This window comes from Callospermophilus lateralis, chromosome 9, assembly GCF_048772815.1.
Source record: "Callospermophilus lateralis isolate mCalLat2 chromosome 9, mCalLat2.hap1, whole genome shotgun sequence".
Taxonomy (NCBI): Eukaryota; Metazoa; Chordata; class Mammalia; order Rodentia; family Sciuridae; genus Callospermophilus; species Callospermophilus lateralis.
In genome coordinates, this window is record NC_135313.1 from 6,733,181 (window position 1) to 6,746,476 (window position 13,296).

General features: G+C 48.1%; 1 protein-coding gene across 2 annotated transcripts in view; it reads left to right on the forward strand.

Annotated features, from left to right (window-relative positions):
* Window positions 1-13,296, forward strand: part of Ngef (neuronal guanine nucleotide exchange factor) — a 63,100-nt gene that overhangs the window by 16,999 nt on the left and 32,805 nt on the right. Inside the window, exons 1-2 of one of the 2 annotated variants that reach the window (XM_076865629.2) lie at window positions 11,997-12,100; window positions 12,808-12,950. In XM_076865629.2, the coding sequence (XP_076721744.1) occupies window positions 11,997-12,100; window positions 12,808-12,950 (247 nt within the window). Of the gene's footprint in view, window positions 1-11,996; window positions 12,101-12,807; window positions 12,951-13,296 lie in introns of those variants that run through there. The other variant, XM_076865628.2, reaches the window with a different exon arrangement.

Genomic DNA, 13,296 nt, shown 5'->3' on the forward strand with positions numbered 1-13,296 from the left:
GATTCCTGACATTGAAAAGGGGCCCCCCATTTTTTTCCATGCCTGACTTTTGGGAACTCTAGGTTTATGGCCTTGTGCAATGGCCCGTGATGGATTGTCTCAGCACTTTCTTGTGGACTGTTCAACTTCTTCCTTAACTCACTGTGCAGCCTTTAAACTGAGAGTTCTTATTGCTTGATTCGATTCAAGTCGAACATTTTTAACAAAAATACATCCAAGTGTCATACACTCCAAACTGCATTCCAGACAGGACACTGATGTCAGCTTGGCCCACAATTCCCTTTTTTTAAATTTGATAATTTGGTTAATTTGGAAGTGGCTAGATTGCTCTGCAGTAAGGGTACAGTTTTTCCTCTTGCAGCAAATGAGTTATCTGTACCATGTAAATATCCTCTTCCCTGTTGAACTTTTATGCAATGACTTTTAACATCAGATAGTGATCCTTCCTGCATCAACAATTATATTGGGAACTTCACATGTGATGTTGTGCATTCTTTCTAATTACTTTAGTTAATTTTCTTTTGAGGGGGAAAAAAAACTCCTTTGTTACCTGTTTGTTTTTTGTTTGTTTGTTTGTTTTTGTTGTTGTTATTTGAATCCATCAGTGTGGACTCATGGTTGCTGGGTTTTTATTATTCGATGCATTTTCATTCATCACTGTTATATTCCTTCTAACACATGGCCACAAATGTGGCCAGGGGAGTCCCTACAAGCTGACTATGATGTCTCTTTGATGTAACTCCTCCTGACTTTGATTGAGCACTTCCTTTCTGACCGAGCAAGGTACTTCATATACTTTCTTCCACTTTCTGAATCCCAAATGTAGAATCAGACATTTTCCCAAGGACCCCTCATTCTTTTTGGTGTAGAATGGTATTTAGTAACCAAGATCTGAGTTCTGGGTGTGCTCATTACCACTGGTAGGTCAATTCTTCTGGGATACTGTAATACACAGACCTAGGAACTGATGTGTGTGTGTGTGTGTGTGTGCGCGCGCGCGCGCGCACGCACATGTCCATATACAGTGCACAGTATTCCTTCCTTCTTAATTCTACCTGTTCCATATTTACATCTTGCCTTTCTAAAAGTGAGAACTCTGATTCTCAACATCAATGTATCATAGAATATTGCTCTATTTTACAACTACAGAAGAATTTCAAAATTACCTGTTCCATAACCAATAGCAAATCTATTGTATTAGTCTCTTAGGGCTTCTGGAACAAAGATCTCATGATTCTGGAGACCAGGAGTTCAAGAAAGGCATTGGCAGGCCACGCTCTCTTGGGAAGGCCATGGGGAGAGTCTGCCCCCTACCTCTCTCCTGGCTTCCAATGGCCCTTGTGACACACTCCTTGGCTTTGCCAGATGCATCATTCTAATCCCTGACAAGGTCTTCATGGAACTCTGTCCCAATTCCCCTCTTCTTATAAGAATACCATCAGTGGACAAGGGCCCGCTGGAATCAGTATGACCTCATCTTAACTTGATCACATTGGCAAAGACCCTACTTCCAAATAATCACACTCAGAGGTACCAGGGTGAGGACTGAAACATATCTTTTCAGGGGACAAATTCATCTCACCATATCTACCAAGAGAAGTTGAAGATTTCCCCTCCTCTTCCCCCTCCTCCTCCTCCTCCTCCTCCTCCTCCTCCTCCTTCTTTTTCAGTCCTAGAATAGATTTCAAAAAGGTTATAGAGTACTGTGTTTAAAAATCACTCAACTTGGTGCTGGGATTGTGGCTCAGTGGTAGAGTGCGCGTCTAGCACATGTGAGGCCCTGGGTTTGATCCTCAGCACCACATAAAAATAAATAAATAAAATAAAGGTATTGTTTTTAAAAAAAATCACTCAAATTGATTACATTTGTTCATTCAGGTGCTGGGGATGGACCAGGCCTCCTGCACAACATGCACACGTTGCACATTTCAGCCTGGTGATTCTATGACACTTATCCCGCCAATATTCTTCCCATGGAGACCAAGGCTGTTTCCAAAACAGAGCTCTCAAAAACAATGCCGCAGCACCTGACCTCCTGCTCTCAAAAACGATGCTGCAGCACCTGACCTTGTGCATGTCTTATTTAGCACCCAGGGCCTGCCTCTGCAGGGCAAACTCCTAGACGTGGAGTTGCTGGGCAGGGGCAGCCGAGGTGTGATTCCAGGAGTTATTGTCCAGTTCTGTCCCACAGGGGGCTGGATGGTTGTCCTCTCCGCATCGGTGCACGCCAGTGCCTGTTTCCTGACTCTTAGCTCAGTGATCATGATGGATTTCAGTCCAGGAAGCTCAGAGCTCCCCGTCTTTATAAGGATGGCAGGGTGGATGGAGCTGCCGAGCGTGCCTTGCTGGGACTCGGGCGTGGTGTCAGGAAGGGGCAGGGTGCTGCTCAGGTGCTCTCCAGGGAGAGGAGTTCTTCTGTTCAGCTGTCATGTCTCTGATTCATGCTGTGGAGGAAGTTCTCCCCTCTCCTGCTAAGAATCCTTCACTTCTTAACAGAAAACACTCAGCTCCTGACAGGTTGGACTCGCCTTCTTTTTTAAGGCATAAATGCCAATTTCACAGTAGAAGCCTGTATTTTTGGCAAGCCAAAGACTTTCCTTGAAGACCCCACAAGGGAGGAAGGAAGGAAAGACCTATTAAAGACTGTCTTTATAGCCCAAGCTAAGCAGAGAGACCGGCCTAGAGATCCCAGTGGCTGTGATAAATAAAAGCCACTATAAGAGCTGAGCAGCATTTTAGAAATAGCAATAACTTAACATGCAATCTTCACTGCATGGAAAAAATGAGACACGGCCTTAAAATTAGGAAAGCCAGCAGCCACTGGTCAGTCCAGGGGAGGGACAAACAGTGGGTAGGTGAAAAACAAAAATGAAATTCACTATTTGGCTGGTAAACTGACTTTGTCCCTGGAAAACAATGGTCCTTTAACTATAGATACAATCACCTTTTAAGGGAGCAGAAAGGAGAGAAGATTATATTAATGAGTGAAAGGAAAAGGGTTTGTGAGACGTTTCTGTGGCTGTGATTTACTGAGAGGCCCTGGGAGGGTCCCAGATCAGCCTCACTGAGCAGATACATTCAGAACCTACAGGGTGAGCCTGGGCCCTGTCCAGCATAGGGAGGGACAGAAGCCAGGGGCCACGCCCAGTCTCCACGCACAGTCCAGTAGGCCGGAAAACTTTCTAATAAAGTGATCAGAGACTTGAGGGGGCACAGCCAGCTGCGTGGTGGGATGTGGAGGAGGCTCCTGCACTCTGCAGGGAGAGAGCCCTGGTGGTGCCGGCGGGGGTCGGGCGCTGCCTCTGGCTGGAAAGGTGACTTCTTAGGAGTGCTCTGGTGAGACCATGGCTTCAGTAGAAATGTGAGTCACATTCTGGTTAGGACTGTACACATGGATTTATGGAAGGAGAAGGAATTTCTGGAAAAGGGACTATTTTCATAACCAGGCAGATTGGAATATCTGATAAGTGCCTTCATGTTAATGATGCCAGGAAGCAATTTACTGTAAAATTTGAATTCATAATTCTTTGGAAACTGAAGAGCTTTCTCAGAGATAGATTTACGTAACAAAAATTGAGATGCTTCCCCACAACTCATCCCCAGGTACCTGGAGAGAATGCAAACAGCCCCGCCCCCTTTCCAAGTTCATCAGAATGCCCCATGGGTGACGCAAACACTTTGAACTCATGCTCTAAATTTATGCACATTAAGCGATTGATGTTGTTTTTAAAGTAACTTTCCTCCCTTGTTACATAAGTGACACATTTATTGTAGAAAAATTTCAAACACATATGAGTAAAAAGAGGAAAATTCCCTCAGAATCCAGCCAACCAGCTACAAGCAAAATATTTTTGGTGATTGTTCTACCAGTCCTTTTAAAAGACTGTGTACATCCTTAAAATTCCATACCTAAAAGTCTACTTATAAACCAAATAAGACCATACTACCCTCCAGTTTAGAAATCTGCTTTATTTAAATCTGAACATTTTTTCATATTATTCCATATTATTAAATATTCTTCTAAAATGTTGATTTTTTTAATTGTTTTGGTACTAGAAATTGAACCCAGATGCACTTCACCACGGAGCTACATCCCCAGTCCTTTATTTATTTATATTTTATTTTGAGAGAGAGTTTCTCGCCAAGTTGCTAAAACTGGCCTTGAACTTGTGACCCTTCTGCCTCCGCCTCCTAAGTGACTGGAATTACAGGCATGTGCCACTGCACGCAGCTCTTTTAAAATCTTCTTAATGGTACAGTATCCCATGATTTAAATCATCAATCTTCTGTCATTGGACATAGGGTGGCTTTAAATATTGCACAGTTACAAGTAACAGTGCTAATATTAATAACACCATTGTAATAGACGTCCTTACAGAGCTTTTTTATTTTTTTTCACAGACTTAATAGTTTGTTAGGATATAGTCCTAGAGGTAGACTCTCTTTGCCAAAGAGCATGAACATTCACAGATTTAATGTATGTGTTGTCAGGTCACCCCTGAGAAAGATGATATCAAGTCACACTTCCACTCTCAGAAGCCAGTGACAATTTCTGACCACCAGCTATTCATTTTCAAACCTCTTTGATTGCTGTGTTGCTGGTATGTTTGGGAATGCCGTGCTTTCTCTCTGTAACATCCATATGTTTCATGCTCATTTGAACACTGCTGTCATGGTTCTTTAACAGACTCTTGGAAATGCAAATATCAGTAGTGGCCCAAAGCTGTGAAGTTCAAGGGAGAAATGCACTTTTTTTTTTCGAGATTCCAGGGGCAGGCCAGGGCTGGCACTGAGCTCCAACATCTCAGAATGCAACCATTGCCATCAAATACATACTGGTTTTTCTAGGAGACCCCAAATCCTTCAACAGATAGAACCGGTAACTCATCAAAGAGCTCTCCTTCTTCAGGATGTTAGGGCAAGGTAGTTGTTTCAATAGGAAATGGAAAGTTATCACAGAACTTCTTGTGATGGAAAAGATTTTTCTAAAATCCAGTTATTTGGAAATTTCCAGGAATAAAGTCTGAACAATTTCTAATTACAAATATTCTTGACTACCTGCTACTCTTCAAAACTACTTGTGAACAGACAGCCTTTTCTTTCTGGTTTTATACTCTAAGCAGCTTTGCTACATTTGGCAAATGGCCAAGGAAATGCATTCTCCTCACCACAATGAATGTATTGCAGTACGAAATGTAGGCTACCTAGAGAAATAATAATAATAATAATAATAATAATAATAATAATAATAATAATATATTTTCTATGTGTAGCACATGATAGTTTGCAAAGTGCCCTTCTAAAACGGGACTAAATTAGATCTAACAATGGTTTATAAATTAGATGGAGGGGGTGCCTAGTCTTTTGTTTACATTTTGAGTTCTGATTCACAATCTCTAACCCCCGTGGCCACAGCCTAAAGCATAAACTCTGTGCACCTAGGCAACTCTTAATCTTACTTACTCTAAATTCCACCCCCCACATCTTTGGGAACTGTCAGCCCTTCAGTACGCCCTGCCTCAGATGCTCCTGTTGGTCAAAATCCATGACACTGGCCACAGCCCAGACCCCAGGCCCCATGTGCTCCAGCCTCCTTGGTTAGGAATACTCCGGAAATCCGTATTGAAGCCCTCCCTCCCTTTCCAGATTCAGATCAGCACACGAATCACAGCCTCTTATCTGTGAGGGTTTTGGGGAGGGTTTTGGGGAGGCTGTTTTGGGAAATACATTTCTATTTGTTCCATAAATGTGAGAATTGTGTGCATCTCATAGTTTAAGATCATGTCCACCATTTGTCCCAGCCTTTTAAGGACACTGCTAAGGACACATAAACCATGAAAATGCTTTTGGAAATTCTAATTTTCACTATCCAAGCCCCATCCTCCAAGCTGCTCTCAGGTTGGAAGTGGAGTAAAAATCCTTGGTCACCTATTTTTTATTCAGAAAATGTACTCACCCTAGCAATGTCAGATTTTTGGCAGTTAAGCCCTAAGATTATGGGCCTGCTTCTCAGAGTCACTGAACCCATCCAGTGCCCCGCATTGCCCCTCAAACCAGACAGGGCTTTGTCTTCATCTCGTCACCCTCTGGCCTTTTCCCCATTTAACCAAGAGTGCAACTGTCCACATGGCAACCATGTCAAAAAAGGACAAAAACAGAACAAACCACTCCTTGCCTCACCAAACCCTAAATCCAGGTCTAATGGGTTTGGAGACTCACCACCACAAGAGCAGCTGCCTCCCTCCAGCCTGCAGCACCAGGCCAGAGCCACTCCCTGCCAGTTCCCAAAGAGGTTGGCTGAAGAGACACCATCGTCAATCAAAGAGGCCAAGAGCAGGGAGGGCTGGTGCACAGCAAGGCCCAGCCACGGCCTCCAGTGTCTGCAGAGGCACCATCTCTTTCCCAGACCTGCTGGGGATCGGAGATGAATGACATTTTCATAGCTGCTCCCAAAAATCTCAGAGTGAAGACAACAGAGCCATGGGAGCTCACAGGAGGGACCCGCTGTCATCTGGGCAGGGCCAGCCTGGACTGGACATTAACTCCATTGAGCATAAGTTACCAACAAGGCACTAGGGAGTCACTGAAGGTAGCAGATGCTGGGATCAGTGATGCTGGAGGAAAATTTACCTGGCAGCCATGTTTAGGACAGACAGAGGGTGGAGGGGAGACCAGGGAAAGAAGGCCAGGGTAGGAAAGTGACGCTGCACTCTAGGTCAGGCTAGAGGCTTGTGAAGGGAGGCGCCGCCCCAAGACACCTCACTACTGACACAGCTGCGGAGTTTGGGGGTCTGCATGTCACCCTCAGTTGTCATAATTTGCTGGGACTTACAGAACCCCCTGACAGCTGCTATCCTCCAGAAACGACAGGCTACAGGGAAGCTTCCAAATGAGATTCAGCCGAGAGAAGAGGCAGGGGACAGTCCAGAGAGTACAACACACACAGCATCTGGAGGTCTTCGGAAGTCGGGGGCCATGCTGCCTTCCCAGCAGCAGTGGCTGACAGTATGCATAGAGCACTGTCAACCTTGGTTGCAATCTTGGGGTGAAATCTTTTCACCCATCAAGTGTGAGTTCCCGGTTTCTTGGAGCTGCACTGAGAGGGTCCTCCCCTCCAGATACAGCTTGTCGTTTGCTTCACTGTCCCTCTAGCTTTTGGGGTCCAGGCAACTCTGGAGGCTGTGGCCCTCCATAGATTACTGTATCCACACGGATGAGTTTTGTTCATTTCCAAACAAATTAGAAGTCTTTTGAGAGTGACAGAAACTACTGCTTACATATTTAAAAGACACAGTTAATTAAAAGCTATCAAATGACTGTTTCTATAAGTTTACAATATATATTTGAGGAATGTATTCTAATTCCAAAAAAAAAATCCAAGATATTATCCTATGAGATTAAGAATACAAGTGATCTTAACGTTTGGTAGTCTGCTAGCAAACCATGTGACCCTGAAAACAGGGTGATAGAAATCCGCAGTTCCTTGAGCTGGGGACACAGCTCAGTGGGAAGCATTTTTCTAGCATAGGCAACACCCTGGGTTTTCTTCCCAGCACTTTTTTATGTATAATTTTCTATATATAATTCATAAATGTGTATATGTATATATAAATATATACACATATATATTTTTATATATGTGCCCATATGTGTGGGTGTGTGTGTATATATGTATATGTATATATTTATGTATATACACACACACACACACACATATATGCAGTTCCTATTCCACACAACGCAGTCTTCATTCACTATCGTATGTTCCCAAATCAGCTACTATCCAACTGTCAGATCTTGGACTTGTCATTTAACCCTCAATCCTGCTTCTATAAAATCAAAATGTTGGACTAGATCATCCCTAAGCTTCCTTCGTCTTCTAGAAATTCTCCCTCAGCATCAAGAAAAAGTTTATAAACAAAGATTCCTGAAAGCTGAGGTTGCTACATAAATAAAAAATCCACTTTGCTGCCAATATTTATAACCCAAAACAAGAAGTAGATCCCTCAGATTGAATACCTAAGATAGCTAGGTATGTCTTTTTAAATGCAGACCATTAATCCATTCACAAATACTTAGAGAGCACCTACTATGTGCTAGCCAGGTACAAATATTTGAATATTTCCCAGTACTTTATTTTGTGAATGATTCAGAGGAAAATGTCAGTTAAGTGGAGATTTTAATAATAGGCTGCCTAATAAGCACTAAATATGATAGAAAATAGAACATGGGAATTAAGCTTAAGGTTACATGCCTGAGAACTCAGTGACTTTCTAAACCAATTTTATAATTAAGGGGATATTTTTAGCTTATTTTTCAATTGGAAGATTTTATCATGCTCACCTTAATATATATAATTTCAGTTTGATATTTTCAGATTTTTTTTTTAAGTTGAATCCTTTATATTTTGTGGAGCAAAGGGGGAAGGGACAGCTTCCATTTAGTGTCACCAGGAACTTAAGGGCTGACACAGCCATGCAAACCAGCAGACCCTACTCTGGGCCCATAAAGTGCTCTTCACAGTGCCAGGCAGTGAGGGCTGTGATGAAGGAGAGGGAGGGCCCTGTGGGGACAGCTTTTCAGATGGAGGTCGTCACTGGCAGGGTGGGGGGGTGCAGAGTCCTAGGGGAGGGCACGGCACTTAGAAAACCCACAGACCCTGGGAAAGTATGGAGAAGCCAAAACCTCGGAAAAGCAGGCAGGGCAGGGCCCATCCGCAAGCTGACAGGTGTGTGCGGTGGCGGACGGGCTTTGCCCTCAGGTGATAGGGCTCCAACAGAAGTGCTTAAGTAAAGGGAGAGGACAAAGTTGGACCCATAGTTTAGAAAAAGGAAGGAAAGAAAGAAAGGACCCAGGAGAGAAGAGACTCCAACAGTCCAGACTCAAAAGAGAGGTAGGCTGCTCCGAGGAACTCTAGGGACAAAGGGAGCATGGTTAGCCATTGGCACATGGAGTGACAGGAGATACCAGAGCTGAGACACCTCTCAGGTTCTCCCTGGCCTCCTGGCTGCTGGGGCAGAGTCCCCAGACTGGGAAGAGCAGCCTCCACCTCTCTTTTGAAGGGCTTGCCCCACCCCAACAAAGAACTTCGGTGTGGACCACACACAGAACCTTGGCATGGCAAGGGTGGGACCAACCACAGCATGGGCAGCACCTCCTCACGCAGTGGGGGCAGCAGTGCCCCCCAAGTGGCCCCTGAAGGTGGGACCATCTCTCCATTGGATCTGGAATGCAGGCTGTCAAGCAGAGAGCAGGTGCCTAGTTTCAAGATGTGGAGTTCTTTTGCTTCCTTGGGACTCACGCTCTGTTTCTTCTTTCCTACTCCTCCACTCTGTGCTTTAGGATACCATAACTTGTTTGGTTTCAGAGCTTCACAGCTGGAGAGGATCACTGCTCAGGACAAATCATACTTGAGTTTCACCCTTATTTGATGTAGACGATATTTAGATGAGACTCTGGACTTCAGAGTTGATGTCGGAACAAGTCAAGATTCTCGGCTTATTTGCCAAGCCTCCCTGTGGTCACATTTTCTACCCCAGCCTTTCTTGGGATTGTAACCTCTATTTCTGGCTCCAGTTGAATTTTCTCCACCCAAATCCCAATCAATGTATCCATTATGATAATTAGGAGAAGAGAAAAAGAAATATTATTTTTGTTAGGACAAACCACCATCGATTTTTAGCAATGTGTGTCTGTGTGTCCCTCACACCTTTTCGCATCCTGCCTTTTTTTTCTTTTTTTTAATATTATGTACTATATTTTTAGTCTCAAACCTTATATTACATATTATATGTATTTAATTTATATATATATATATAAATATAAATGTTTTTTAAAGTAAAAAAAAAAGATTTTTGGCTTATTGGAATGGAATGAATGTATAATAAATGCAAGAAGGACATGAACGGTAGGGCACAGACAGGATAATGTGGACCAAATGTTTATGTCCCCCAAAATTCATATGTTGAAATTCTTGCTTCCAATATGATGGTATTAGGAGGTGGGACCTTTGAGAAATTTCAGGTCATGAAGGTTTGCTCTCATAAATGGGACAGGTGCAGTTTCACAGAGACCCCTAAGAACGCTGCTGTATTCCTCTGCATGGAATACATGGAAGCCAGCCATCTCCAAATCAAAAGGTCCTCACCAGCACCTGCCCAGGTTATCATGCTAATCTCAGATCTCCAGCCTCCAGAGCTGTAGAAACCAATCCCTGTTGTTTACAAGGCACCCAATCTATGGTATTTTGTTATGGCAGTCTGAACAGAGGGTATCCAGGTGGACATGCTAGTGAGTAGACAAAAATGTGAGGGAGAGGGAGATCAGCTGGGGGTACCTGCCTCCCTGAAAACCATTGCAGAAGGCAGGTGCTTGACTTGGAAAGAGACCCGATGGGTGTCTCTCAAATATCCTGAGCCCTTGAGATCGAAACTGTCGGTTCTGACTCCTCCCAAAACAGAGAGCTGAGTGGTAGCTTTGGGAGCTGGGTTTCAGCCAGCTGCAGCATACCTTCCCACAGGAGGATCAGGGCAAGATGAAAGAGGCCAGGACGATGGGTGATCAGCCGGCGGATGGAAAGGGCAGTTCCCGTCCTGGCAAAAGGCCTTTCAGCCTAAGCTTCCTGCTTTCCTGCGCCTGCACAACCCTCCCTGCAGAACACCTGCCTTATTCCAGGCTGGAATATGTGAAAGCCAACCAACTGACAGGATCTGAACCCCTCCCACCAGCACTGTCTGCCAAAAAAAAAAAAAAAAAGGATTGTGTTAATTTTAACCAATGTGGAGGGGAAGGTGCGAAGGAAGACTCTCCTTACTTTTCTCTGTACCCCATCCCTACCCTCTCCGGACAATTAGCATTGGAATTGTCCTGGCTGCAAATCAAGGCCACTTTACCTGGATGTACAACAAGGGGAGCAGGCTGGTCCCAGGAAAAGATACTGGCCAATGTGCCAGTGTCGTGCAGGACGGAATCCCTCTAGATTTCCCAGGTCACCTCTGAGCAGGCAGCAGGGGCGGCGTGCCTGTTCTCATGCCGACCTTCAGGACCTTGCCGAGGGGAACGTTAGCTTCCTCCTCCTTTCAGTCACCTAGTTTTGCTCGCTTTCTGAATCCATGAGCGGACTGAACTAGCTGACGGAGGAGCGGGTTCCAAGAGTCAAAGTGACTTAGACAGGGAAACTGGGCAGAGTCTTGGCGCACTTCGTTTCTCCCCAACCCAACCCTGTCCCGCCAGGGTCTCTGGGTCGCTAAGAGCAGATGGTCCTGCAGCGAGACCCGCAGGGGAGAGGTCTCCGCGCTACTCCCTTCCCACTCTAAGAGTCAGGAGCCATCGTGCGGGGGTCCTGTAAGACCCGAGTGTGTGCCTCCAACAGGGAACAGAGGGAGGCACTTCCAGCGAGGACACATTCCCCGAGGCCGGGCTCCGGGCGGCAGAGGCAGGGTCGACCAGCCGCTAGCCTGCCCGAAACTGCACAGGGTGCCCGGCGTGGCCAAGGCGGCGGTTCGAGAGTACTCGGGGCAGAGGGTCACCTCGTCCGCACCTTCCAGGAATGCCCGGCCGAGCTGCGACCACCGCAAGCCAGGGGCGGGCCGGCGGAGGCGCCGCTCGCGGACCCCCAGTCTACCCTCGCTCTCTCCGGGCTGGAAGCGGTCGCCGGCTGGAGAGAGGCGCGGAGGGGCGCGAGGTCTCCGCCGCAGTTGGTGCCGCTGGGCCCGAGTCGCGCCCGGCCTGAGCGCCCCCGCCCCTCAGCAACCGGGCCTCGCCCCCGCCGCGCGCGCCCCTCCCGCCTCCCCCCGTTGCCGTGGCAACCCCCGGAGCCTCCAGGCGCGCGCGCGCCCGCGGGAGCGCTTGACAGCGGCGGTGGCGGCGGCGGCAGCTCCGGCTCCAGCCGCGCGCACTGCGACCTCACTCCAGAGCCCGCGCGTCGCCCCCGGCCCAGCCCGGGCCCCCAGCGCGGCCCCCCACCGGCCCCTGTTCCCGCCCCGCCGCCGGCCCCCATGGAGCTGCTGGCTGCAGCCTTCAGCGCCGCCTGCGCTGTGGACCACGACAGCTCCACCTCGGAGAGCGACGCGCGCGATTCGGCGGGACACCTGCCCGGCAGGTGAGGACCGGTGGCCGTCCCGGTTCCCGCGCGCTGGCCCCGTATGCTTCCTTCCCTGCTTGCTCCCCCAGCGACGGACACCGACTGGCAAGGCCTATACCCAAACCCCGGCCCACGGGCTCCCGCCGCCCCCCAGTCCTACCCGGGCCCTCGTCGGTCGGGCATCTGGCCGGAGTAGGGCAGCTTCCGTGTCCCGGCCGCTGGCACCCCAGTTGCTCCCCAAGATCGCCTCCAGTGCCTTCGCCCCGGACGCCCTGGGCGTGCGCGTGCCACATGGATTCCCTCTCCGCCCTTAGTGGCCCTGGGACTGAAGGATCGGGGACGAAAGGGAGTGGGGGCTGCAGGACCGCGAGGGGCGCAAGGTGGCTTCCTGGCCGCGGGACCCGTCGGGGCGACCATTCGGCGCCACCGAGCGCGCGGGCAGGGCGCGCCAAGTTTCCGACGCCTGCCCGCGAGCTCGAAAAACATGAAGGTTTGGGCGGTCTAGTGTGGGAATGAATCACCCCGTCGCGCCCTGGTGCAGGACAAAAAGGGCCTTTGGGTCCGCCCTGCTGGGACGGGCAGTGGCTGCTGTGGTCCCTCGGCCTGGACGGCCTGAGGCAGGGTGCCACTGGCCTGCAGCCGATTGTGAAGACGCCTCTGGCAAGCCAGCCAAGGTGTGTTGTTGCTCAAAAATAACCAGCCTTGCGGTCCTCCCTCTCTGGCAGCGAGTCATCCTCCACCCCGGGAAATGGGACCACACCCGAGGAGTGCCCAGCCCTGGCGGACAGCCCCACCACCCTCACCGAGGCCCTGCAGATGATCCATCCCATTCCTGCCGACTCCTGGAGAAACCTCATCGAACAAATAGGTGGGTGTCCTTGGTTGAGACAGAGTTTTGTTTAAGAAAGTGGGTGCCAGGTGGACTCTGACATCTCCTGGCCCGTGGGATGTGGTTCTGAATGGTCCATAGGCAGAACTGCCACATCTTATTAGTGCTGTACCATTGAGCTAATTTAGCAAATGGATTTCTATCCTGCTGACTCTGCCTGGCCCAACTCTCCTGAGCAAGGGCTCTCTTCAGTCACTTCTGCTAGAAAGAGAAGAGGTGAACCAGTGCTGCTGGACCCTGCAGAGTGAGCCTTCCTTGTGCTCCAGGCAGGGAGGGGCCTGGGAAGAACAGGGCGTGGGCCCAGAGTTGGAACAGAGAGGGAGGT